At 41.9% G+C, this 26,835-nt stretch overlaps 3 protein-coding genes across 5 annotated transcripts; 2 read left to right on the top strand and 1 right to left on the bottom strand.

The window, feature by feature from the left end:
• The first annotated feature begins 185 nt into the window (after positions 1-185).
• Positions 186-7,136, top strand: LOC105447884 (AF4/FMR2 family member 4-like). Of its 2 annotated transcripts, XM_011686144.1 has the most exons (17): positions 186-365; positions 1,001-1,142; positions 1,220-1,356; positions 1,472-1,570; positions 1,717-1,821; positions 1,927-2,325; positions 2,696-2,974; positions 3,105-3,347; positions 3,426-3,555; positions 3,628-3,783; positions 3,873-4,326; positions 5,285-5,413; positions 5,683-5,928; positions 6,031-6,205; positions 6,307-6,492; positions 6,574-6,693; positions 6,775-7,136. In XM_011686144.1, exons 1-17 carry the CDS (start codon positions 186-188, stop codon positions 6,934-6,936), a joined length of 3,342 nt encoding a protein of 1,113 aa, XP_011684446.1. In that variant the 3' UTR covers positions 6,937-7,136. The 2 variants fall into 2 exon arrangements, with proteins under 2 accessions (XP_011684446.1, XP_011684447.1); XM_011686145.1 differs by lacking the exon at positions 186-365 and having other exon boundaries at positions 885-1,142; positions 3,084-3,347.
• Positions 7,137-8,404: 1,268 nt separating this feature from the next.
• Positions 8,405-12,254, top strand: LOC105447882 (probable asparagine--tRNA ligase, mitochondrial). The gene is made up of 5 exons (XM_011686140.1): positions 8,405-8,597; positions 9,010-9,596; positions 9,716-10,163; positions 11,001-11,422; positions 11,487-12,254. The coding sequence occupies exons 1-4, from the start codon at positions 8,469-8,471 to the stop codon at positions 11,259-11,261; spliced, it is 1,425 nt and encodes a 474-aa protein (XP_011684442.1). The 5' UTR covers positions 8,405-8,468; the 3' UTR covers positions 11,262-11,422; positions 11,487-12,254.
• Positions 11,518-25,101, bottom strand: LOC105447883. Of its 2 annotated transcripts, XM_011686142.1 has the most exons (17): positions 24,895-25,101; positions 23,129-23,366; positions 21,513-21,638; positions 20,763-20,948; positions 20,418-20,642; positions 20,168-20,272; positions 18,284-19,484; positions 17,668-17,779; positions 16,203-17,558; positions 15,876-16,118; positions 15,431-15,786; positions 15,086-15,344; positions 14,765-14,991; positions 14,251-14,492; positions 14,118-14,132; positions 13,251-13,788; positions 11,518-13,153 (listed from the first exon to the last, which is right to left on the bottom strand). In XM_011686142.1, the coding sequence occupies exons 2-17, from the start codon at positions 23,294-23,296 to the stop codon at positions 12,813-12,815; spliced, it is 5,700 nt and encodes a 1,899-aa protein (XP_011684444.1). In that variant the 5' UTR covers positions 23,297-23,366; positions 24,895-25,101; the 3' UTR covers positions 11,518-12,812. The 2 variants fall into 2 exon arrangements, with proteins under 2 accessions (XP_011684444.1, XP_011684445.1); XM_011686143.1 differs by lacking the exon at positions 14,118-14,132.
• Between the last annotated feature and the right edge of the window lie 1,734 nt (positions 25,102-26,835).

The raw sequence follows: 26,835 nt of genomic DNA, 5'->3' as shown, positions 1-26,835 counted from the left end.
GATCTCACGCTCGTCCTCCGCTCGCCGCGAGAGCGTCCGTTCTGTCGCGCGCGGCTTCACCATCCAGATAGTTGGGAGCCGTCGCGTAGCGGGTACGTCGTCAGCTGGCGGTGAGGTTAAGCCGCGTAGTCCAGCAGTCCACGCGCGCTCTCGAGGGGAGCTCCTCGCCGCGAGGGGAAACGGCGATGTCGCCCGGCGTCAACGGCGGCGGCAGCGGCGCGGGCGCGGGCGGGGGCCCCCGTAACACGGGCACCCTGCCGAAGAGCAATCGCAGGAGCGACAGGAACCGGGAGCGGTCCGCCGCTAATCAGCAGCTCACGAACCGCTCGGGTTATCACGGCCACCCGCAGCATTTTAACAACTTGGTAAATCCGCCAGGAATATCCCTTGCTTTCCACTGGAAACTGTGCTGTCCAGCTTTGCCTCCTATCTTGCTTTCCCCTTGTTCTGTTTGGGTAGATTAAGAGATCTATATATAATCCACACTGAGAGAAAACGACATAATATTCTATTATATATGTTTTTTTTTATACTTATTTTCTCTGATTAAAGGAAGGAAATTGTTGTTAAACGCATTGGTAATTTCAGCCATATTTCATGCGATTTACAGTTTTTTATGCTTGCTGAAAATTTAACCGCTGAAAAGTTGTATGTAAATAAGTGGGTGACGATGAGAGAATAGAGTCGTGGTAGAGAATTTGAAAAAGAGGGAATGATTATAAATAAGCTGAATTCCAAGTTGAACGATATTCAGTGGGAGAGGACGACCAAAGCCTACTCCTCTAGATATGCTATAAAGCCGCTCTCGGCAGTGTCGAATTCGGTCTATTAATAGTCGGCGGAGTAGTGGGGCGTTTCTTACTCTAAGAATACATATCCACCGGAGGTGAATCCGCAGTGGAGCCGCGAGCAAGTTCCTCCAACGCACCCGCAATCTTATTTCCGTACTACGTCCGCAATAGCTGGACGCTGTCTGAAAGAGATTTTTATATTACGTTAGTTTCAACTGGACTGGCAAGTAGCAAGTGAGTGCGAACGTGAACCCAGAGTACCGAGAGAAGCAAAGAACAGCAACACGAGATCAGCCTCCTCTCAACTGCCTTCTTCATACTTTACAACGTACCAAGACTTATCTGACTTTGGTGAATATTTATATATATATTTTTTAATTCTACTTTTATTGTACTCTGGATAATTTGTAATTTTACTTTTGCCGTAGCGCACAACTCGGCGAGACAGTGCAATTACAGTACAGAAGACTGCACACCTTGGCTAAAAATGGTACCATTTACTCCTCCTAGAACTCAATCACCGTCACGATTACAGGGAACGAAGCCCTCCAATGTGAATAAGATGGTACTACGCTATATTTTCACTGCATCTGAATATTTCTATTTTAAATTGTGTGGTTTCTATATAATTTTAATTGGATTATAATTATTTTTAATAATTGTAATATTATTTTTTCAAGCCCGATAGAAGTCAAGTAGAAAGTCGGTTAAATCAAATCAGGGATTACATCAAGGTCACTGCAACAATGATAGACTCTCTTGGTCAATCCTCTGATCCTGTGAGTATCATTTATTTAGTATCGCAAATATTTAATATTTTATACCATATATATTTTTTCACAATTCTAAAGAGAGAGAGAGAGAGAGAATTGTGAAAATTTATGAACTATTTTTTTCATATTATAATTATAAATATATCTTGTAGCGCGCACAAGCTCAGAGCGAGAAGTTAAGTAGAATGGTGGACGATCTTCACGACAGCGAGACGAAGCTTTCGAAATTATTGGAACAATATGTAATTTCTGACGAGGTTATTACCTTTTAATTGTTTACAATTAATTCCCAATTAATTTAATAATGTCTTACCGGAACACGGATTGGTCTTGTGAAACTGAACGTCTTATTTTGTGCACAGAATGGCGAGAGAGAAGACATGGACGAGTGCGGCGATGCCAGCCGGGAGATGCAGTTGCGGAGGAACATGGAGGAATATCAGAACAAGCTCGCGCAGCTGCAGGAGCAGCAGGCGAGCTTGGCGGACATGCAGATGTGCGTGAGGGAGAGATTGAACAAGGCGCGTCAGGCGCAGCAGATGCTTCTGCAGCAAGAGAATCAGAATGCGCCCAATTCCGCTACGTGGGAGGACAACCGCGCCGAGAGGCAATCCCTGCCGAGTCCCGCCAATGTCGAGCAACTCGAGTCGGAAACGGCGGCGCTGAGGGGCAAGCTCGTGCAGCTGCAGACGAAGAAGAAGCAGATGGATCACCTTGTGGCGGAGTTACAAGCCATAGAGACGTCCGACAGAGGCAGCTGTGTTAGTTTCAATTTTTATTTCGCACGATATAACAAGGTCACGTCGCAAATACGAAATTTATTCAACAATATTATTGTTTTTGTATACGTATATCCACTCTTGCCCTTCATAATATCGATTACAACTAATTGTGTCCAAACTCTTAAAGAAGGGGATATCGATCTGTCGTTTAAGATTTCCTATTTGGTAACCTATTTGGTTTTGCACGAGTGGATATTTGCAAATACTAGATCTATTGCTGTTTGAGTCTCTTTGATCTTATCGGTCACTGTGATGTTCAGTACTTTTATAAATTTCATATTTGTGAGATTCCTTTTTCCGTTATTATGGTGTTTGTAAGGTGTCGTTCGTTGTTATCGCATTTGTCCAGAGCTCGGAAGGTTCGAGGAACACAATAAAGGATAAAGCCGCGGAGCTGGAGGCGATGAAGGCGCAGCTGGCGCATATAAAGGCTCTGATGGAGGACGGTACGAAGATTCGCGATACCCTCGACTCCTCCTCCGACGCCGAGCCGGATATCGACGCGCATGACGATGGTGCAACGGACGGGATTACCGAGGACATGACGAACATCTCGTTTGAGAGCCGAAGCAACGACGTCAATCATGCAAAACTTCGTTGCTTCGAGTCTAACATTTCGGACATACGGGTAACGTCTCGACGATCTCACAATTATACCTACAATACTTACAATTATAATAGATTTAAATTGAAGGAATAATTATAATACTTCAATATTTATACGATGTACACTACAGGCACATCGCCCGCTTTTCCAGGCGCTAACGTCGGAGCTGAAGGAACAATCGGCCCTGCTGCAGTCGACGCGAGCCGAATTGCAGCGCTTGAAACAACCGTTATTCGCGAATGCCAACCCCGCTCCCTCGAACGGCCCGTTCTCTCGCCCACCGCCGGCGCTCATACCTCTGAGCGCAAACGAAAAGAAGCAGAGTTGCAACGCTAACACGGACACTCAGTCTAAGCAGACGAAAAGATCGCAACTTGAAGATCTGATAAGAAAGGTTCGTAAACTTTATATCGTATACTTTTTAATTCTTCGTCTGAGATCACGCGATTATGTGTCTCCTTCAAATAAATAGGAAACAATGCAGCCTTCCAACATGAATCGGGACGTTCAAGCTTTAGATCAAAACAGTCAAAAGAGCTCTGGTTCGCAAGCTAGTCACAGCAGTACACCTGGAAATATCTGGCCGTCTTCTGTCGCTGCAGGTAAACAAATAAATTGTTATTATTATGACGTATCGTGATGATCAAACGGTGCATTTTTTATGTTTTGGTTAGGCGCAGGAGGCTCTAACGAGCAAAGCGTAGACGGCATATCCACGTCGGAAAATTTATTGGACATCGGCCCACCCGTTGCTATCGAGAACGGTGGAGTCGTCGGAAATTTATGGGCCTATCCTATACCACCTCCGTCAATTAATCAAGGACAAAACGGTAAAGTATCATCCCTAAAAGTGTTTGAAAAAATTGAAAAAAAAAAGGAGAGGACAGAAGTCGACGTGTTTCTTCTTGTTGTGTTGCAGCCACCGTCGAGTATTATCGGCAATTATTATTGGGCTCGCAAGCCCATCAGCTGCAAATGATGGGCACGACGATGCATCAGTGCTGTCAGCTTCTGTGGACGCAGCAGCGCGAATTGCAGTCCATGCGCGCAGCCATCACCGATCTTCAATTGCGCTCGCAAAATCCGGGCCCGCAGCGTGTGAATAATGTCGAAAGTCAGGAGGAGCACTCGAATCTGAGCCGTAGCGTCCACAATCTCGGCGACACGTTGGACGCGACCTTACCTCCCAGTTCGTCCTTACCGAATCTCGTGTCGCTACCTAATTCTTCAGCGGCGTTGTCGCACACTCCGATAGTTAGTAGCTCTAACCCGCAGCAGCAACAGCAACAGCAACAGCAGCAGCAGCAGCAGCAATTGAACAATCAAGTACCTCCTGGTAATAGAGCGAACAACTACTGGGATAATTTTCGAAGGTAAAGAGATTGACTCATAAATTGACGATTACGTGTCTCGTTAGTTTTGATTTATGAATGAATTTATTTCATTATTTGCGTATTGCGTAAAAACACGGTAGACTTGTGAAAAAAGACATATATTTTATTGCGTCTATTTATTCTTTCAGTAATTTTATTTCAGTATTGATTTATGTTTTTTGTCTAAAAATGTATTTTATTATTAAATCCGATTTCCAATGTGATTACCGTTATAGAGGAAGACAGATAAATATGGAATATTTAATGAAATTTTTGTAATAACTATAGCTGATTCTAATAATCGTAATAGTTCAATATTAGAAAATTTTTGATTTCTGTATTCCATATTTTTTCTATACTTCATATTTGTCCATGATGTCTCATAGTTGTTGGTCGTATCCATTTTCCATTTTTTTTTTTCTGTAAATCTAATGTATCGCACTTCATTTAGTAATAAACATCACAATCTACCTTTGCAACATTTTCTGTCTTATACTTCTTACTTATTCATTACCCTTGTTTAAGATTGTATTAAGCACGTGCGTAGCCTATGTTATAAATTTCAATTACATAATCCGGTGGTTATAATACGAAAACGAAAATAAAGTAAGGAAAAACGATTGTTGGTAGGTAATACAAATAGGTATGTAAATGGATTTTTTTAAAGAGAGATTGAACAGGGCACGTGTACCATCAGTGTAAACTTTTTGATGACTAACATTATTGCATGTGATGTAAACAATGATTGTCTTAACACAGAGGTTTTCATGCGATTTAACTTCAGTTTCAACTTCAGTTTTTTCAAGTGAAGTCCGCCATTAAAAAATTTTGTAACAAAACCCTTTTATTTAACGAGATTGACGAGTTGATTTTGATATGATCTATGAATGTTTGCGTAAGCATAAAAATATACATACACATTTGTCTTAATATTACATGTATCTTTTTCAATTTCCAGTTACTCGCGACAAAATCTGCTGTCAGGAAACGTGAAGACAATGACTGATCAGCCAACGGCTATGGCAAATTCGGCGTGTTCCACAAACACGACTAATACGAGTGGAAGCAGCGTTAACAGTTCACTAATGTATGCAATATAAAATTAATTAATCAGAAATGTATTACGAAGTAAAGCCTAATGCGAGTCGACACGGATGGCTGAATTTTGTATATAATAATTTTATTACAATATCCAACTCCACACAAAGGTTTTACTTCGTTATGTATTTCTGCTTCATTCTTGGAGCCTAATTCCTTTCAATTTAAATTTAAAATAAATTTTAAAATTGAAAATTAATGAAATTGATCATTCTCGAGCATTCTTTTAAGACTTAATATTTCTTTATTTGATTCTAGAAAGGACAAGCGGAATCGGGAGCACGGGGCCGACAACTTATCCGTACCCTTGACCGGCGCGGAGGCGCAGTATTCATTGAATCTACAATTACCGTCAAATCTACAGCAACAGGACAGAGAAAACGCTAGTATTCGCAGTAATATCATAGCAAATGAGGTGTCTCAAGTCGATAATTTTTGGGAGGAGGCTCACGGTTCTTACCGATTACCGTCTGCGATAAACGACGATCTTTTTAATAATCTAAGGTTTAAGTCCCTTTCGAAATCTATCAAATGCTACGTTCTGTATTGTCTTTATACACACATTAACTTTTTTTATATAAACGTGTTTTCGATTTTATAAAACAGCTCAGAGATGAAGGAGGCAATCAGTTCGCTCATCGCAGCGAATAAGAGGCGACCCGATTATTTAATAATTATTTTGAGGGAGATCAAGGCCATCAGCGAGGACCATAGATTGCGATCTCATTTGTTAAGATCGTTACGCGCTTTACAGGACAAGCAAACGTTAAATAATCCATTGGTTAGTTACATAGTCTGCAGATATGCAAAATATAGAATATGCATACCTAAATAAATCACTCTCCATTGAATTCTGTGGTTATCGATTGACGCTCTTCGCAGAACGAAGCCCCTGACTTGACGCCGAGCGAGAGTTGCCATTCCAGCGACGAGGACTCGGATGTCGGTGCGACCTTTACCTTGGAAAACCACGCGTCTGTGATGGAATTGGTCACGACGTCACATATAGACGCCACCTCGTCTCCAGCCTCGTCTCAAATACCATTAATGGAACATTTGGAAATTACGGTGAGTAATAGTGTCAAAGAACAGTACTGAGCGCGAGAGAGAAATCGTTGACTTAAAATTTATAATTTCTAACATTTTCAGGGAACATTCTCGCTTGATTGCGCGAGTGCGGCACCATCTACTTCCACCGCTAAACCCGGTTATAACGAGGACTTGGCGGAAGCCGACCAATCGAGGCCTGAATCTTCGGGAAATCAAAAAGTATATCCTGTTCTTTTTTTTTTAAATTATCTCAAAGTTAAGTGAGTGGCGTGCAGATGTCAAACATGTTGAATGTTCCAGATTCCTGTTAGCGATGTAGACAACGAGGAAGGACAGGAAGAAGCGGCGTCTTATCCGATTACCGCGGAGGCGGCTACACCTGACCTCGAAAGTCTGGCTGCCAAGACTGAAGATGAAAGAGCAGAGGACACCGGACTCGACAATTTTTTTAGATTACATTAGTAGATTTGCTATTAGAGTTCGCCCGTTAATCACGTATGTGATAAAACGCTGTTTACAACTATTTTAAGCGCGATATTAAAAAGAAAGTAGAGGTGTTGTAATCTTTGATAAGGTATTGACTAAGGTATTGACTTACTACCGCTTCCGTTTACAAAGGTATTTACTAATAAATAAATAAAGTCTGATATAAATAGCAAAAACTGGTTACGAATTTAGAAAAAAACTCTTGTTACGCCTACAGATTAAAATGGTACGCAGGATATACATCATAAAAATAAGTTTGTATTATATATAAATGTGCAGTATTACATTAATACATGCAATAGATGTAAAATTCTCAAAAAGATATGAAATTGATCGGTCAGATCAATGCAAATAGATATTAATATTAAGAGATGTAGATATTAATACCCGAATGAAAGCTCAAGTTTTTGTCATTTATTTTCTATATTTAATAATATCAAAACAAAATCTTTTTTTTTTTTTCTAAGAATGTATAATATTCATGATTATTTTATTAATATCAAAAAATATGTTTTCCATATAATATCATTTTTTCATAATTATAAGCAATGATTATTATAAGAAAAAACGTCTGTTACAATTGAGCTATTAAATTATATAGTGTTATATGTAAAATGAGCGTTTTGCGTGTGTGAATAAATCGTGCGTGACGGAACGAATATGCAAATGGAACGATACTGATCTACATTATAATTTGCAATGGAAATTCAATGAATCATATTAACGACATGAAACTCTTAGTCTGAATTAAACAGACACCACATTCCGGTGGATTAAACAGGCCCCTTAAAATATTTTAAGATTTTAATATTTTCATTCGGAATTAAACGGTCCCCGTATTCTGAAATCACAAATTAAGTAAGTAAATTTTGAACTGATGAAATAAAACATCCCATATTTTGTTGAATGACGACTGAAACTGTTATCTGAAAACAAAGAGCCCGTAACCTATATAATCTAAATTAATCTATATAGAATCTAAAGTAGAATACGGAGCACAGTACGTGGAGCACTGCTTATTTTCAATTTCAAAATATATGCGGAAAAAAATACAGAAAAAATACGAAGAATACAGGGAGCGAGTCTAATTTAGTCCAATTAGATAATAATTGACCAATCACGATCGAGAACTCCCGAGACGCCGATACTCTTGATTTTTCTAAATGAAAAACTAACACACGTTTGACAGCTGTGAAAAATTAAGTATAAATTAATAAATATAACAATGAAGAATAAACATTACGCAACGTTAAATTAACTAATATAAATGCGGATTTGGCCTGATTTAACTACTCCTAGGACAGGTGTTTCCGTGTAGGGTGTAGACTGGGTGGCCAGAGCGTAATAGAGACGCGGCATTATTGCGCCTCTACGCCGCGGCGCGCGATCCCGACGCACGGGGGACGCCATTTTGAATTTTCTCGTGCAACTTGCAAGTAGGCAAGTATTTTTTTTTTCCTTGGGGGACACAAACTCGCGCTGGAACGTCGACCGTCGAACCCGCGGAAATGCTCGTGCGGCACATTCGGAGGCTGCACCCGCTTAAGGCGGACATCGTCAAGTGCGGTGCGCACAAATGCACGTCAATTTTAGATACTACGTCGAAAGAGGCGATTGGGAAGCCTGCCAAAGTACAGGTTAGACGTGCTCTATTAAACGCGACTTTCGCAACGCGCGGAGGCAACGCGGGGGAGAAACACCCGTCACCGAGGGGCGTCCGCGCCCGACGCGCCCCTCCAGACGGCCGGGGACTCTTGGACGGTCCGCGGGGTCTCTTTCGCGTGTAACTTTGCCGTGCAATCGATATAGAAAGGGAAAGTTCTGCGTAGCTGTCCTATGGCTGTCCCATGCGATGGCCATCCTGTGTTTACAGACCTTGACAGATACCTCGATCGTTAGAGCTTTGGTCGCGTTGAAGTTAACGGTCGTCGGGCTCGGCGACGTCCGATTGTCGCGACACGCGGAAAAATAGAAAGTTCAACCCGACTTTTAATCCTGCGTTTTCACCACTCACAGATATCTGTCTTGATCCTCCTGTTGCCCTTATAGGGATGGGTGCGCGCGCTGCGCAAGATGAAGGATAACGTCTTTGTTGACATTTCCGACGGATCGACGTGCGAGACGTTGCAAGTGGTCGTGCCGAGGGCGATCAAGCCGGACGACCTGCGTTACGGGAGTAGCGTCAGCGTGGAGGGCGAGCTGGTGCCGGCGCCCGACGACGACGGCGGCGGCAGGGCCGAGCTGCGCGCCGCCGTGGTACGCGTGATCGGCACGTGCAACGTCACCGAGGACGGGTATCCATTCGCGCCGAGAAAGCGCTACGATGCGGACTATGTCAGGCAGTACTTGCACCTGCGGCCGAGAACGCGCGGTTTCGCCGGCCTGCTGAGGCTGCGCGATCTCGCCGCCGCGCTGATCGCCGAGCACCTGAGGGACCGGGGCTTCCTGAGCGTGCACACGCCGATGTTGACGTCCAACGACTGCGAGGGCGCGGGCGAGGTGTTCGTCGTCAGGCCGCAGTCCAGAGAGACCCTGGAGAGCATGAGGAGGGAGGGTCGGTCCGAGGACGAGACCTACTTCGACACCACCGCCTACCTCACTGTCTCCGGGCAGTTGCATCTCGAGGCGGTAGCAAGGTGATTAAATTTTACGCGACGCGTCGATGCCGTTTGCGCGTCGATCGTACGTGTGCCCTCTCGCGAGAGCCGTCGAGTCGAAACTACCGGGATGCGATGTACCGTTAGAACTTTTTCAGAGCCCTCACAAAGGTGTACACCTTCGGACCCACGTTCAGGGCAGAGAATTCAAAGTCGAGATTGCATTTATCAGAGTTTTACATGTTAGAGGCGGAGGTGGCGTTTGTCGCGGGCGTCGAGGAACTGCTGGAGGAGGTCGAGCTTCTGGTGAAGCGGGTCACCGAGCGACTGATCGAGAGGGGCGCCTCGGAGCTGCGTGCGATCGACGCCCCGCAAACGCAGTGGCTGAACAGATCGTTCGCGCGTTTGACGTACGAGGATGCGTTCAGCGTGCTGAATGATCACGCGAGTCGATTGCAACGACCCGCCAAGTACGGCGAGGCGTTCTCGAAAGAGCACGAACTGTTCTTGGTACGACACAACGACGGGGTGCCGGTGTTCGTTGTTAACTGGCCGAAGGCCATTAAGCCATTTTACATGAAAGAATGCGCGGACGATGCATCCAAGGTGAGCCAGCGAAGACGAGCGAGTAATGCGCGACTTTTAAAGAAACGTAAAGTAAACGTACCAGTGACAACATGTATCTGGGGTAACTGCCTGTACGTCCCTATTAGTGTGCTTTTATATTTAAATAAGTCGTAAAAATAAACTGGTACAAATAAATAGACAGTGTTTTTTTTATTAAGTTAATACTTTAACTTAATAAAAAAAAAACACTTTGTCTATTTATTTGTACCAGTTAATACTTTAATACTTTTGTTAATACTTTAACTTAATAAAAAAAAACATTATCTATTTATTTATACCAGTTTATTTTTATTTAAATATTTATTTAAATTATTTAAATATAAAAGCACACTAATAGGGACGTACAGGCATACTAATAGGGACAGTTATATCGGAACGTGTACAATCGTGGACAGATCAGTTGCGACACTTTTTTATAGGTTTTCAATATATATTTCAATATATATTTTATAGGTAACTAATATTTTGCAAATGCGAACCACGATGTACTATCCTTAATCTAGAGACAGTATAACACCAATCGTGGTTTGCATTGCAAAATATTTATGCGTTTTGAAATCTATAAAAAAAAGTGTCGCAACCTGATCTGTCCACGACTGTATACAAAAACTAATTTTTAAATCCTTTTTTTATAATTTTATAATTTAATTGTAATCTTTAACTATTTTTACAATTAAATTTTGATATTATAAAAAGCATTTGAGATTAATAAATTTTGTGTACATACGTGTTCCGATACGTGTTCAGTCACTGGTACATTTACCTTGATTCGCTTACCGAATAAATACACATTCCTGTGCGTTTTTCTCTTGAAAGGTAGCGGCACTGGACCTGCTAGTGCCGGATGTGGGTGAATTGGTGGGCGGCAGTATGCGCGAGGATGATTACGGGAAGTTAGAGCTGAAGCTGCCACCCACGGGGAATCTCTCGTGGTATTTAGATTTACGTAAATATGGGAATGTGCCAACAGGTGGCTTCGGAATGGGCTTCGACAGATACTTGCAATGCGTCTTGGGAATCGGCAATATTAAGGACACCGTGCCCTTCCCCAGATGGCCGCACAATTGCAATTTATGAATAAAGTTTTCAGGGCTGCTGTATCATTAATTTATCCCCGACAAAAGAAAAAAAAAAACAAAAAAAAATGACAATGCAACGAATCAGGCAATCTTTCAAATGGAAAAACAATGGCGCATATTTCACACAGAGATCTTTCACACTTCAAGTCATTGAAATAGGTTTGTCAAATGATTAATGGATACGGTGATAGAGGGATAAGATTGGAGATAATTTTTTTTTCAGGAAATTGAAATGAGTTCACACGGTGATTTCCATTTTTGAATGCAGTTTATTGAATATTGAGACATCGTAACAACAAAAAACCATGAACTTTTTATCAATGTCTTTATTGTTTCCAAGCATTTCCTAGTTCATGAATTCAAAGTCCGTACCCTAAGCAGCTTTTCGAAGCTATAATCGTAAAGGATATAGTAAGAAAGGTTAATTAAAAAGAAAGTCAAACCTGTAATAAACAAGTCTTCTTTTTATACAACAAAATAATGCATATCTAACTTGCAGTAGTAATAGTCCTCGTCATTTTTTCTTAATCGTCGTCATTGTTTTTCCGTTGATAGTTTATATTACAAGTAGATAACCCATATATATCACATAATTTGTACACCTTGAAATGACTCGCCCCTTTCCGCACCACTTCCCTCCCTACCCACCCACCCCATAAACTCGTTCATTTCGAAGAGTCTGCCGCATTTTATACAAATAGTATTTCACGTTACAGGTGAGTGCAAATCACCGTCAAACCTACGCACAAGCACGAATGGTACTTGGGAGTTTTTTTTCCTTTTCTTAGCGTAAAATATCATCAAACTTAAATAAGTACCATTTAGCAAATGGTACTTTGCAAGTATTCAGTGTAAATCATCGGTAAATTCGTGTGATGGTACTCTTTCTCTCTATCACAAAACATTGTCGCCAAATTAATACATTCACTCGCGCAGGAATGCTGCTACTACACATCATACCTAAATTACATAAAATATATATACAGCTCTATCTTCCGCGTCACTCTCTCTTCCCGCGTCCGTTAACGAGGAGTCAACGCTTAAGATATATATTCGCACACTTACACTCCATTTCACACACACACAATTTTTTTTTCCTTTAAACTCGTACGACGTGATTCAATCCGATACGAGGCTTAGGGGGCTTTTTTTTTTTTAGTTTCGTGCTTTCGAATTAACCGTGCATATGAAAGATTCAAATAGTAAATTTAAATTAATTTATACTTGAGATAAATTAATCTAAACTCACCACGTAAATATATTTAAATGAGAACAGAGAGATGAGAATATTCTACGGAGACGAGCGGCATCGTTGGATACAACGAAGAAACATTTTCCACGGGGTATTCTTAAAAGAGTCGCATTTATCACGCCGTACAAGTTGTACAAAATGTGAATAAGCTAGATTAATAGATCCGTGTTTCGCGTCTAAACGTTTAAACACGTTTCCGTGTCCGGCACTTTATACACTTCCGAGTCGCGCGGATACGCGACTTAATTTTCAAACTTTGTACACACTCTCTCTCTCTCTCTTACACACACACACTATTTACATAATAGAACAGAGTCCTGACAGTTCCTGTCCCTTCTCCACGGGAGGTAAATTCGACAACTTCCTACCCTGTAAACTCGGCTTAATCGAAGCCGCCACTAACGGCTGCTCCGCGTTCTCCTCCACGGGCGTCTCAACCGGCACTTTGTCCTTCTCTTTACTCTCCTCGGGCTCTTTGTTAATGTTCAGCGGTTTCGTGATATTGATCTTAATTCGCGACGGCGCCGCGGGAATGGCCGCCGGCGTCGAGTCCAACTCCACGTTGCCGTCGATGGAGCTCTTCACCGCGGCGTACGTCGTGTCGACCGTGCCCGACTCGTTCACCATCTGCTCGGGATCTGGGGAGGAGAAAATCACGGGCACGTTACGCGAGAATCGTTCTTGTGCGAAGCAGAAAAAGCGAATCCTTAAAATTAATCTACGAGACGCGCATACCTGGTTCAGGTTCCATGGGCTCCTCTTTGACTTCCACGTTGGAGAAATCGAACATCTCGGTGTCGGGTTGTTCGTCAATGTCATCCAGCGGCTCCTCTTTGATCTTGATATTTTCGAAGGGTAACTGTACATTTAGATTTTCGCCCGGAGATTCCTCTTCTTCCTTATTTATCGTAGGTGCGTCTTTGTCGGCGTCGCCTTCCACAACCTGTTCCGTACTCTCTTCGTCGACACCCTCTACGTTCTCTTTCGTCTCCTCCGTACTGTCCTGCTTCGGGACTTCGGAATTCTCCGCGTCAACAGGCTCTTCCTTTTTGTCCGACGCAACGATAGTGTCTAACAGTTGCTGCACGTTCACCTCTACTTGATTCAAATTTTCCGCAGACTCAGCCTGCTCCTCCTCTTTGTTCACATCGGGCTCTTCCTGCTTACTATTAGTCTCATCTCCGGGCGTTTTTTCCGGACATTCTACCTTATTTTCCTCGATTTCCGAATTTGCGACCTCCTCGAGCGCCAAAGCTGACTTTTCTAACGCTCTCTAAAGTTTCAACAGTATATTAAGATTGATTAAATTAAATTCAATCACACGACAGTAATAAATAATGTGAATATAAATATATGTTATTTGTATCAAATTCAATATAGAGGTGCCAGTGAGAATTACATGATGACACATGTGTAAAAATTAAAAAAATGTTCAACTCTTTTTTGAAATACGTTGTTAAAAAAAAACATAATCTCGTATACATTTTTTAAATAATTCTATATGAACGGAAACATTGCGTGTAAATAGCAGTACTTATCGCTAAGAGCATGTAAAGCTTACAAAGAATGTGCCATGAATATGAATTATTGAGACTCACGTACCGCTAGATTCTTTTCCTATTTTTTTGTAAGAATGCAAGAAACGGTAGTTTTTTGTTAATGGAACATGATATCGGCATATCAATTGGCAAGATTCCAAACGTACGCCATGGATTAGAAGTGGAAAGATACGAACCTTGTAGTCCTCTAGACAGAGCGGATGATAATTCTTGCCCTCGTAATTGACCGCCGGCCTCAAATGCCACTCCTCCTTCTCCTCGTTATAGAACTGCTCGAATGCGTCATGGCATACTTGGCACCGCGAGTCCTCGTCGCTGCCAGTCGGCACGCTCGGCTGCAACGTTTCCTGAGGCGAATCTTCGGTGGCCATCCCTTCCGTTTCCGCCGTCTGTTTCTCGGTCTCGAACCAACTTTGCGCTGAAAGAAAGCGAAACGAGGGATATTAGACAAAGAAGAGGAGAGACCGTGATCGTGATCGAGTAATCGAACACGAGGGGTGGTGTTTCGATTGCTCTTATTGTAAAGTTATCCAAGTCTTACGCTCCGATATCCTGTCGTGTCTTTGCTGAGCTAAATATTGCCGTCCACAACACTAAATTCGGCTAATCTGACATTATCGATCGAATTTTTGACATTTTCTAAACAATGTACATATCGAGAAAAGGGGAGGGGGGCAAATAAATACAAACCTCTGTCCTCCAAATCTTCGATCTCCTCGAACTGTATCCAATCGCTAACGTCATAATACCACGGTCGAGAGTGCGCTTTTCTCGCAGAGTCTCGTTCACGCCTGTTTTGCCTGAAGTGCCAATCCAAATGGTGGCTGTACCGAGTAGCCAACTCGGGCGCGAATCTGGCGCCACAAGAACTGCACTGCATACCACTGTACAACGCCGTTGCAATTGCTGGTTGTTTACTGCAAAGAGAGAGAGAGAAAAAAAAGAATTCGTCATTTGATACTTCGAAATTTGACTTTGTCTCGCTAAATATTGGGACAAACGATAACTTACATCTTAAGCGTTTCCGGTTTGTCGAAGGAGACTGGAGTAATCTCGGGCTCTTTCTTTTCCTCCTCCTCCTGTTTCTTTTGTTCCGTGAGATTGGGAACAATACCAGTCTCGACCAATCTTTGGAATAATTCGCTCATATTCAACGGCAATGTCGGTGCTGGCGCGGGCGAGTTTTCCACGGGTTCGGCTTGATACGACAAGCCGGATGACGGCGCCATCGCTGACGGTAGAACTGACGATAATATATCCAATTGCAGGTCTGAAAAAATTGCATTATATATAATTTTTACAGTTAAAATACGAATCGTAATGTAAAGAGAATACGCGAGGGAGTTGACTTTTCACCTGGCTTTGAAGCGGAGGTAAAATCTAGACCGTCTTGCGACGTGGATTCGTTTTCTGCAGTGGGCAATTGGCTTGGCGCGGGAGCAGCGTCTGCAACCTTTGGTTTCTGAGCTATCAGGGGCGTCGCTGGCGGTGGCGATTCAATGGGGCCTTCGCCCCTCATCCCAGCAATTTTAACATGACCAGCACGCACTCCTCTGGGCAATACTGAAAACCTGATAAAATGCTTTTTGTCTCTGACAATAATAGGCTTAGGTAAGCCCCCGAATTCGACTTTAAACGGTCGTCCGTTTAGAAGAACCGTCTGCAGTGCGTCCGTAAATTCTAACGTATGAGGCTTTCCCTCGATTTCGAATCTGTAAAAGAAGCAAGCGTAATTGCAAGAACGAGCACATTTGCAGTTTGATATTTCTAATAATTCGCCGCATGGCGAAAATGTACTTACATCTGTGGCTTCGCGTCCAAAAACACCGGCACCATATTGCGCGCGTTAATAATGAGATTAATTTTCGCTACCACGAGATCCGTTCGCTTTACTGTGCCGATCTTGACTTGCGGCGGAGGACCCTCCAGTTTTATGCTGACCTTTTTACCGCCGAGTTCAATTGTTATCGGCATACCGCCGAAGTAACACTCGTACCAACGATCGTCAACGTACAATTCTCGAGTAGGCGCGCCCAGTTTGATTCTGAAAAGACATGATTTGTGATATTGTCTCAAAAACTTAAACCTTTCAGGGTTCAATTTAAATATTTGAATACGGTGTACCCACCTATGTACTTCTCCCTCGTACATGAACTCCTTGTACTGATCGTTAAATGCGCAAGTTATAGTATCCTTCTCGTCAATCAATATTCTTCTTATGCCGTCTTGGAAGCCGATCTCCCGTGGATCGTCCCAGTTCATAAACACCACGCCGGTTTGCCCGTAATAACGAATCTCCCGCGGTATATTGTCGATATTGATGGATTTCATAGTGTCCCTCGCGATCTCGGTCAACAGCTTCGAATCCGGCGGCGGCAATTCGCGGCTGTGCGAGCCCGGATTCTTCATCATCGCATTTCCATAACTCTCGTTGTCCTCGAGATCGTATTTAGAGGACGCGTTCGACGATACGTTTCTACCGGACGCCATTGGCGGCATGTTCGACATAAGATTACTCATTGGTCCGTTGTTCATCATCATCGCGGGATGGCATCCCATCGCCATGGGTGAGTTCGCCATGGGTCCCATTGGTCCCATCGGGCCGTTCGGCAAAAGATTCGACATGATCGGCCCGTTCGGGCCCATCGGGCCCATCATACCGGGCCCTAGGCGCGGGTTGGGTCCCATGTGATTGAAACCGCTGTGATACTGATAGTCCGGTCGCATCGGCCCGAAGTGTCGCGGATTCTGCCAAGGACCGACGGGTCTCATGTCCGAGTTGAAGTGTCCCTGCGGTCCGCCGTACGGTGGACCCGGCGGATGCGCCCACGGTTGCTGCCACGGCTGGTTCTGCCATCTCGGACCGTTCGGATTTCGCGGTATCGGATGATCCTTGCCGCGCATCATCTCCTTGTCGTTGGACGGGCTGAACGTCGTGGCGCGATCCCCGGGGCCGGACATGTCCATGTTGATGCCCTTCTCCCAAATCACAGTGCCGGTCTCCTTCTCCTTGCGCTGCGCGGCTCGCAGCTTCCGGTCCTCGCTCATGTGCAACACCTCCTGTATCAAGGTGTTGTACTGCGTCTTCGTGATAGACCCCTGATTCAACTGCTCGGCGGCCTGTTTCATTATTATCTCGATATTTCTATCGTCATTTCTCTCGGGCTTGTCATTCTCCCGGCCTCTGCGTCCCTGCCTGGTGTCCTGTTCCTCATTCGACAACGTTCTCCTTCTCTCCTTAGGATCGTCCGGGAGCTTGTTGTAGAGCCTGAGACGTCCCAGCCTATCTCTATTACGGTCCCTCTCGCGCTTATCGTCGGTGTTGTTAACTTGCTTATCTCTGTCGTTCTTCGTAGGCGTCTTCAATTTCGCCCAGCCGTCTTTTCCATCCTCCCCGGAAATCACGGGTGGCGGAGGCGTTGGAGGTCGACCGGCTTTAGGATGCGTCAGAGTGCGCAAATCCACGTCTTCGTTACCAAATAATCTGTAAAATTGAAAGGAAGTATTGCAATTTATTGCATATATATATATATATATATATATATATATATATATATGTATGAGATTAATGTAATTAACGCAATGATACATACGCGTCAAATTTCTCAGCCTTGGTTTTCTTCGGTGGGGGCGGCTCTACACACTCCTCACTGCGTCTTTTGTTAGTGTTAACAGACGGTAATACTCGTAGATCTAAATCTTCTTCTGGAAAAGAATTCAAGATAGAGTAATTCATGCGGGAGAAACTTATTATTGGATTAACTTAATATTACCGTTTCTCTTTTATTACATGTCCCTAATATGCATATCGAAGAATTAGATTTTCGGGCAATATATATATTTTTTTTTTCCTGAAGAAATGCACGTTAAGAGATTTCACCAAAGTAACTTGGAATTGTAATTACGAGCGCAAGAAAAAAATTAGTCAACGATAAAGTTGAAGAGATACTACTCTTTAAAAGATATCACCTGTTACAGTCTTGCAATTGTTACCAGAGATGAGGCAAATATTGTAGTCACCTTTATGAGAAAATATTCAAGACAGAATTTTTTTTAGCAGTAATTATAGAGAGAAAGCACGCAGGAGAATTGATAAGATGCTCTCACATGCACAATTGTATATATATGAGATGTAAATGACAGAATATTTATGAATAGTGTTACACGTTGTTACGTATAGATATATGTTGTCAAACACTGTCGACTCACTCTTTTCGGGAATGGAAATGGCGGCTCCAGGTAGTGACAGTGGTGCCCTGAGATCTTCGTCTTTGCTAGAAGATTCCAATGTTGGCTCGGCAGCGATTTGAGTATTTCCAGCATTGGCTGGCGAGCGTTCCGGACTAAGACTGCCGTCTTTATTTCGTTTTACATAATTTCTCTGCCTAGCGTTCGGCCTGATCTCTTTGAATGCGGGTGGATGAGGAGGAGATACTATGAGCGAACCAGATTGCTCCTCCTCAGTGACACCGCCGAAATTGTTCAAACTCGTGCTCGATTTCGCATCGTTACGCCTGGGGATTCTATACGGAGGGCTTGGACTACGCTTTCTGGATTTCGTGTTCTTCTTGCGGCTCTTAGAGGCTTGGAAGGATTGTGGAGAGGTACGTGAGGACGGTGAACTGTCTCCGCTGTCTTTCTCACGAGATTTTGACCTAACCGGACTCGAGTCTCTGTCGACTTTCGGAATCTTACTCGGACACAACTGAGGCTGTTTAGATCGCGACTTATTGCCTAATTTCCTATGCGACGACTTGGAGGAAGTGGAAGACTTGTCAGCCAAAGACGAGGAAGAGCCGCGTGAGTTCGAGCTCTTCGAATCTTTCGACTTGTTGACGTCACTGCCTCCACTTCCCCGGTTGCCCGGCGATAATACTGAAGACGAGTTATTACTGCAAACCGATAAATTCTGACTGTTCTTGGAGTTGTTACTGTTTAGGTTACTACTATTACTATTTAATCTAAGGTCTTTTCTTTGACTTGCTCGATGCGAGGTAGCATCTTTATTTAGATTACTATTGAAATTTTTATTATTGCTATTATTATCAGCATTATTGTTATTAATAACGTTTAATAACGTCGTGTTATCAGATCCGGCAGGATTCGCCGGAGGCTTGTTGATAGTTACAGCCGATTTCGAAAGTTGTTTTAATTGGTTTGATGTTACAATTGTATTCGCCACTTGCAACGCTTGACCTTCGCTCCGCGTTTCTTTAGGACTGGCTGTACCCGGTCGTTGTCGTGGATCTACCGCTGGCCCTGCCACATCCTGTACAGCAGGAGTGGGCTTCAAACGTGGATCTCTCGAGACTGGCTTAGCCGACGCTACTGCTATACTACTAGCCGGTGCGATTCGTGGACCGCTGTTTGCTCCTGCGTTCTTTAAAAGCGACGCCGCCGCCGCTGGGAACTGTAAAAGCACATAAAATTGTCATTAGTCATAACAGTCAGTATTCAGCAGTTAAATAATTAAGTATGAACAAACATCAAATATATAGATATAGGAGAGGTGAATTCGTAATTGGCAGATTTCGAATTTAATCCCACATACGGAATTTTAAATTCTGGAAGACCTTTGGCCTTCCAGAATGGAAGTTGGACAATGAGTTAGTAATAGGGCTGGTGATTTGCTTCGAAGGCTTCGACATTCGAACTTCGAAAAATACATTTGTGCAAATGATAAATTTGTTCAGAAAATTTATAAATATTGTAAATAAAAAGAATTAATATATATACGAAATTCCTAAAAAAATTGAAAGTATTATAATCTGAAATATTACAAATTAATAATTAAACTTGATACATGTGTAAATAAGGAAAGATAATAATCAATAAAATAATTAAGAATTAAGCCAATTAAGAAATTTCAAAATTTTTATGTATTTTTTAAAACTTCGAAGGCACCTTAAATTTCGAAAGATCGAAATTAACGTCGAAGCTTCGAATATTTAAAGTGAGTAAAAAGTAACAGTTCTAATTAGTAATCAATTTCCATAAAAAAAAAAATTAAAAACTCAAATTAAAGAAAGTCAAAGCTCGACTTAGGCTATAAAACCACAGGATCTTTAATTATATATGTGACATGTAACTTACTTGTTTCGCTACTTGTTTTGGAGTTTGATTTGGCACTACAGGTGTAACAGGTTTCGCCTGCGTTGTTGTCTCCGTAGTTGGCGCAACATTTGCGGTGGACACAGCCTATCGTAACAAAAAAATATATTATATCGCTATTCATATTTAAAAAAACTCAATGTAACAAAATAAATAAAGTGTTAAGCGAGAAAACCATAAGATTCTCAGCTTGTACCTATTTATACATTGACTAACAATAAGTAGAACTTACCACTTCTGGCTTCAAGCTTCCAGCTTGTTTGTCAAGTTGCCTCTGCTGTTGCTCTAAACTCGCTTTAGCCTGCAACAGCTCTAACTCGATTTTCTTCTTTTGTAATTCTAACAATTCTCGTTGCTTCTTCAGCAGCTGCTCTCTCATGGCTGCTTCTGACGTCGTTATCGGTTCTCCTGGTGGCAATTTAACGGGCGGAACGATTGACGTCGCGGTTTGTTGAGGCTGAAACAGTCAACAAGTATGCAAATCGTATAATATAATACTAATGCATTTTCCTCGCATATAATTATGTATATGCATAAATCGTTACCGCATATAATTATGTATGTGTGTAACACTTACCATTGAAAGAAACCTTGGGTTGACATGTATGGATCCTGAAGGGATGCTAGCGGATGGGGCAGTGACTGGCCATGCAGGATCGATACTATTTACCCGTACATCTAACGAAAACAATTTCTTTGGTGGAAATACATCGTTCCACGTTTGCCGTAGCTTCCACATGCTGGCTCTCGTGTTCTCATCGACCTGTTTGATGAAAATGACATGTTTTTAACAATGCTATTACACAATTTAACAAAAAAAAAAACGCGAAAAACTTTAGCGTGAAAACGATCTCTTTAAATTTCAAAGATACCGTCAACTCTTCGGCATATATATTTGAAAATCTTTTTTGTTTTTATTTATTAAATTTATAAAGATTTATTTTTTCTTAAAGAGATGCGAAAGTATCTTCGTTTTTTCTTTCTGAAAGAAAGAACTTATATACATGAAACTCCGTAGAAACTCCACGAGAAACCTTTCAGAGTTGTGAGGCGAGTGATGTTATATTGATCAAACAATTATCTTATGCCATCGTGAAATATAAAGGGGTGACTCTGCGCACACGTTATGAAATATTCCTTTCAGAAATTCAGGAGTTATAGAGTTTATAGTTTCGCCTCATCGCGTGTGGATAGACGAGCAAAGGTTACTCTCGGTCAGCGGCGGAATCCGTCGATCGCGCGCGCGAAAGAATCGCGTACACCTGCGGCGACCCAATGATATTCTATGTGTATAAACGATCTTGTAAAAACAAATAAGGATATTTACCTTCTCAAACACCCCGCAGAACGTGTTTACTATGTTTTGCGTGAACAGATTCAGATAGTCGCCATTCACATTCTTGACAATCGAGTCGATGAGATAGAGCACCGGTAACTTGATGTCACTTCTCACCTGGTGGAAACACAATAATATGCACAATACGCTACCTATTTAACGAGGCTATTTAACACGGCTACTTAAGCTATCGCGTAAGCGTGCGGTTGAAGAAAAAAAAAATATATATATATATCTCGAGGTACACGTGCACATACCAGAATCATTATATTTCTCGTCAACTACATATTCTTTTAATCTGAAGTCCATTTTTCCTTGGAACAGCTTGATAGGAAGCCTAATTGCAGAAAAACTTAACACAGAAGATCGGTGTAGCTCCGCTATTATTAGATTTCATATTAGTTTACACTTCGTCAAAAGGATAATTTCGCAAGGGTAACACATATAGTAAAATCTTATATTTTTTTCAAGTAATCACAGATATATTTTATTTGTACAGATGTATTCAAACTGCGCGGCTGAATTGCCAGTACATTTAATGCGTAAGTAAAATTAGTGCAATGAGAAGTAGCCACCTATCAAATTTCCATTAGGAAAATGTCCATTAACATAAATTTGTTAAAAAATGTATATAGAATGTATAAGGAAAGATGCAATAATTTCGGAACATTTTGTACGTAAAAATAAAAAATATATATATCACATATATTGACAGTCTATTATTGCATTTCTCGAAAATTGATAAATTCGAATACAAATTATATTACAAATTATACGCAATATTTAAGTGCGCGCGCGCGCGTGTGCGTGTGTATGTGTGTGTGTGTTTTATGTTTTGTGTTTTCTTATGAAATAGACCATTACTTAGGCATTATATAATCCTAAGCATGTAAACAGTATGTACATATAGGAGTGTGTTTTGTCAGTGTATAAAATGTATGAACGAGTTATTGATGAGGTATGAATGTATCAAAATGCGTATCGATTAATAGAATACGTAGTATATTTGGAATTTAACATAAACACAATATCAAAGTCCATAAGTTTTGATAGTATATTTTATTTGTTATTTTAACACATATAATGTAATATAACGACTATAAATCTTGGTATAAAATATTCTTTCTTAAATAACGCAGTCTCGAGTTATTGCAGTTTATACACGCTTTTCGATTTACGAAAAATATTAATTACGTTTAATATACAAAAAGAAAGAGGAGAGCTTATTGCTTCTATTGTATAAAACAGCTATATAGAATAGCCGAACGGTGCTTCAATAGAAAACCTATCAATTATATTCTTTACAAAAATATCACAGATTCTTCAGATAAACATCTTCATCGATAGTTCGCGAAGTTGTGCGAGGAAAAGGAAAACGGTAAAGACAAAATTACAAGATTGTTGTGCATGCTATATGCTATGTGACACAGCAACAGAAATTTTTCCTTGTGTCTACACACGGCAAGGAACTTTGCAACAGTGAGAAAGAAAGAAAAGGTCTTGTCTAGTTTTATGCGAGTTAACATTAACACGAAAATCATTAATCTCGAATAAAACTAATAATAAATGTATTCTGTAAGATTTTAGGTGTATGGCAGATAGGTAACCTTTTGTAGATGAGTCTCGACGGCTTGCACTATCGCTGATGCATGTTCAATGTTATCTTCGGCCAGCATGGTGAGCATGTTGATAAGCGGCTTACTGTTAATCGTAAGATCAGACAGCGATGAGATGTACTCATCCGCGACTTCTTTGGACTTCGTCGACGCGAACATGATGGCCACTAACGAACGAATAAACACGCGACGAACAGATCCCGATCAAATCGAGAGTTTGAACTCGAAACTGTAACATCAAACAAGAACACACATCATGTAGCAAAAAGTTTATACTTTTTTAATTGAAAAAAAAAAATATATATATATATATATACATGTAAAGGTTCATATAAAGAAACCAATTTCTTGTGTAGGCAAACATAAAGGGCGGTCTACAATTGCGTAAGCATAGTTGCAAGTAGTTGCAGGTGTAAGAATTTATCAATCACAATCGAATATAAGAAGGAATATTCGACTGTAATTGGTCAGTTCTTACAACTACAATCACTTACAGCTACGCTTATGTAATTGTAGACCAGGTTTTAGACAAATCTTTTACTACTTTTAACTTATTCTTGGAATAACATTAATTAAAAGATAATTTCCATTGAATGTTAAACAAAAAAATATTGAAATTAGGTTTGATTGGAATAGAAATTGACTTCTTAATTAATGCATATTAAAAAACGCTCAAGGAAACGGATAAATCCTAGCAATCTTGGCACTTGATAATCTTTCATATACGTCAATATTACACGCGCCACAGCAAGTGTTACATCATCTCAATTATTTCGCTCGCGAAAATCTGCGTGTCTTTCCAGGGAACTTGTTGTAAAACACGCACGTCACGAGTGATTCTAATCCGATTCCACGTGCCACGGGATCCAGCAGAATTCAGAAACCGCGTGGCTCGACGTTTACCGTAACCCGAGGGAGCGCGTCCCGCGTCACTCGTGCGCGTGCTTATTCTTGGCAGATCGGTACGCGTTCTAACGTTATCGCAAATTACTGCTAAGAGGCGAAATTCGCGAGGGATGATTCACCGGGAACACACGAGCTCGCTATAGGAGTGATTCACCGGGAGAGTGAGCGGGCAGCGGGACCGTCGGGAGGCGAGAAAACGTGCTGGCGACACGACGTCACGGTCGAGCGACGGCGGAGGGCTTTTTACGTCCGAGAAAAGGAGTGAACGCTTCTTGCGGTCGTACCGAGACGCGAAATCTGGGACGGGAAAGCGGCGGGACGAGGCGAGGCGACCCGCTCCGAGATACACGCTCCGTCCCGTCTTGGGAGGCGAATCCGGTTCGGATTCCGGGAATCCGGGTACTCCGCTCTCGGGAGCCCCCGCGCGGGGGGGATTATTCGGCTCTTCGCGACGCGACGCGTTTACGTAACATCACATCCGCGGCTCTAGACGAAGGTCGACGGCCACGTCTCCGCACGTACGGAGAAACACTTTATCGATTTCACTCTTGCGGTCTCCCTCTCTCGCGCTCGCTCTCACTCGCTCGCGCGATCGAAGGTGGCCCGCTCCGAATCCGGGTGGGCAGAGGCACTTCCAGCGGTCCGGAGATCGCGAACCCGGGCGCGATCCCGTCGCCATCCACCGCGCATCGAGGTCGCGATCGCCGGGGCGACGTCGAGCGCGCATCTGGAGCCGCCGCCGTCGCCTCGCGACCTCGGCCCCGTCGCCCGTTTCGCGCGAGAGACTCGCCCACGGGGCCCACGCTTCCTCTCCGGCCACACCGAATCTTCCGATCGACGAATTTAATTACCTTCCTCAGCGCATCGCGCGACGTAGGCAGGCACAGCCCGTTGCGGTGTAACACGCCCGTACGCCTCGACGTACGGGATCCGCGGAAAAAACCCACGCGCGTCGCACTACACTACTGCTTACGCGAACAGGATCTCTCCACCACAATCTCCACGTAAAATGGCCGTCGCGCATACCTCCGTCCCATCTGCCGACGGGTACGGGCGCCCCGACGTAACGCCGCTCCCTATTGGACGCCGCCGCCGCACGACCGTCGCCCCCCTCCAAATGGCCAATCGCCGGGCGCGTCAGATGGAGCGCGATGTCGCCACGGTCGCACCGTGCGACGAGCACACACTCTCGTCGTATGCCCGATGCCGTGAACTTAGAAGCCGTGAAGCCACGCTGAGGAAACCAAACGGCTTTCCGCCAGGACGTGGCAGCTTGTCGCTATTGTCAGTACAACGGTGGTTGTGTAGCGTCGACGCCGGCGAATCAGCGCCTCGCTTTCCGTTCGAACAACAGGTCTGTTCTTTGTAGCTGAACTGCTGGCACACTCGTCGCACTCTTGAAATGAAATAGATATATTTATTTGCAGTTTGACGACAGAGAGATGAAAAGTTTTTAATTGCGGTCCAGTGTAGCGAAAAGGAATGGACAGCGGATGATTGGCGTTGAGGGGAGGTATTTAAATCTTGAAATTTTACGCGAGAGACGCCTAAGCAAAATTCCTAGACATGCAAATATGCTCCGATCGGACCCGACAGGTACCAGACGCATACCGTGCTTTCGGAATGTGTTGCCAAGTTTTTATTATATATTTGACTTGATTTATTATATATATTTGACGTTTCGAAATTTATTTTTTGAAGATTTTAATATTCAGAGATAGGCCTTGTTCGCGAAAAATTTTGCATACGAAAATTCAAATACTATATAATACACTATAATATATGTTACAAATAATATTATAATTTGTTAGTATTTTCGTATGCGAAATTTTTTAAAAATATAAAAATTTAAAAATATATGGGCTACGTTCCAAATGTACATTGCTTTCGAGGAAAATTTTATTAAAAATCTACAACATACATGTAAATATACTTTTTAGTAAATTTCTTTGAAAGCAAATAAAATTTTGAAAAGTATAATCCTATTATATAATATATATGTATATATGTATAATCCCAGATAATGTTCAAAAAGAATTCAGTTGTGTATGTCATTAATTCTGAGTCAATTTTCAGGTACAAAAAGATTTTTTTTTAAGTTCTAAAAAAGAATTTTTTTTGTCTGAGAATAAACTTAGAATTGATAACATATATATACAATTATAAATTTTTTATGATAAAATTGATGACGACTGAATTCTTTTTGAACTCTCTGTATGTGCTATATAAATATTGAAGCCAGAAAGTCTTAGAAATAATTAATTATTGTATGTTGCATGTGAAATATAAAAGCATGCTATAGATTTTTATGTTCAAAGATATATACATATATATTTAATAATTTCAGTCAATTCTAAAATTTCAAGGAACATCTTTATTATTTTATTCATGCAGCTTAATGGACGTTTTTGTTTAAATGTTAATTCTTTTATCGGTTAAAAGATCCATTAAAATTGGATACATATATATAAGTATATTGTGGTAAGTCTATACCTGTTTCTTTTTTCTTTTGTTACACTTTTTCTTAGAAAAACCTTTTTTATTCTTTAAAAGAATCACAGGAAATTGAGAGAAAGTATTTATTTTTAAATCCTATACACACAGCAGCAATCCTAATAGAGATATGCATGCAGGTATATCTTTTTCTAAAACTTATTGTTAAAAAGCGATATATCATATACCTGAGTCATTTTTCTCCAGTTATTTTTTTCTTTTACATTTTACCTTCATGAATCATTCTTTAGAAATATGAGGAAGTACTAATCAATGAGTGTTTCATTGAGATGAAACAT

The sequence above is a fragment of the Wasmannia auropunctata genome, unplaced genomic scaffold (genome assembly GCF_000956235.1).
Source record: "Wasmannia auropunctata unplaced genomic scaffold, wasmannia.A_1.0 LD336090.1, whole genome shotgun sequence".
Taxonomy (NCBI): Eukaryota; Metazoa; Arthropoda; class Insecta; order Hymenoptera; family Formicidae; genus Wasmannia; species Wasmannia auropunctata.
The sequence above is the reverse complement of the archived record's forward strand: the minus strand, read 5'-3'. Positions and strand labels throughout refer to the sequence as shown.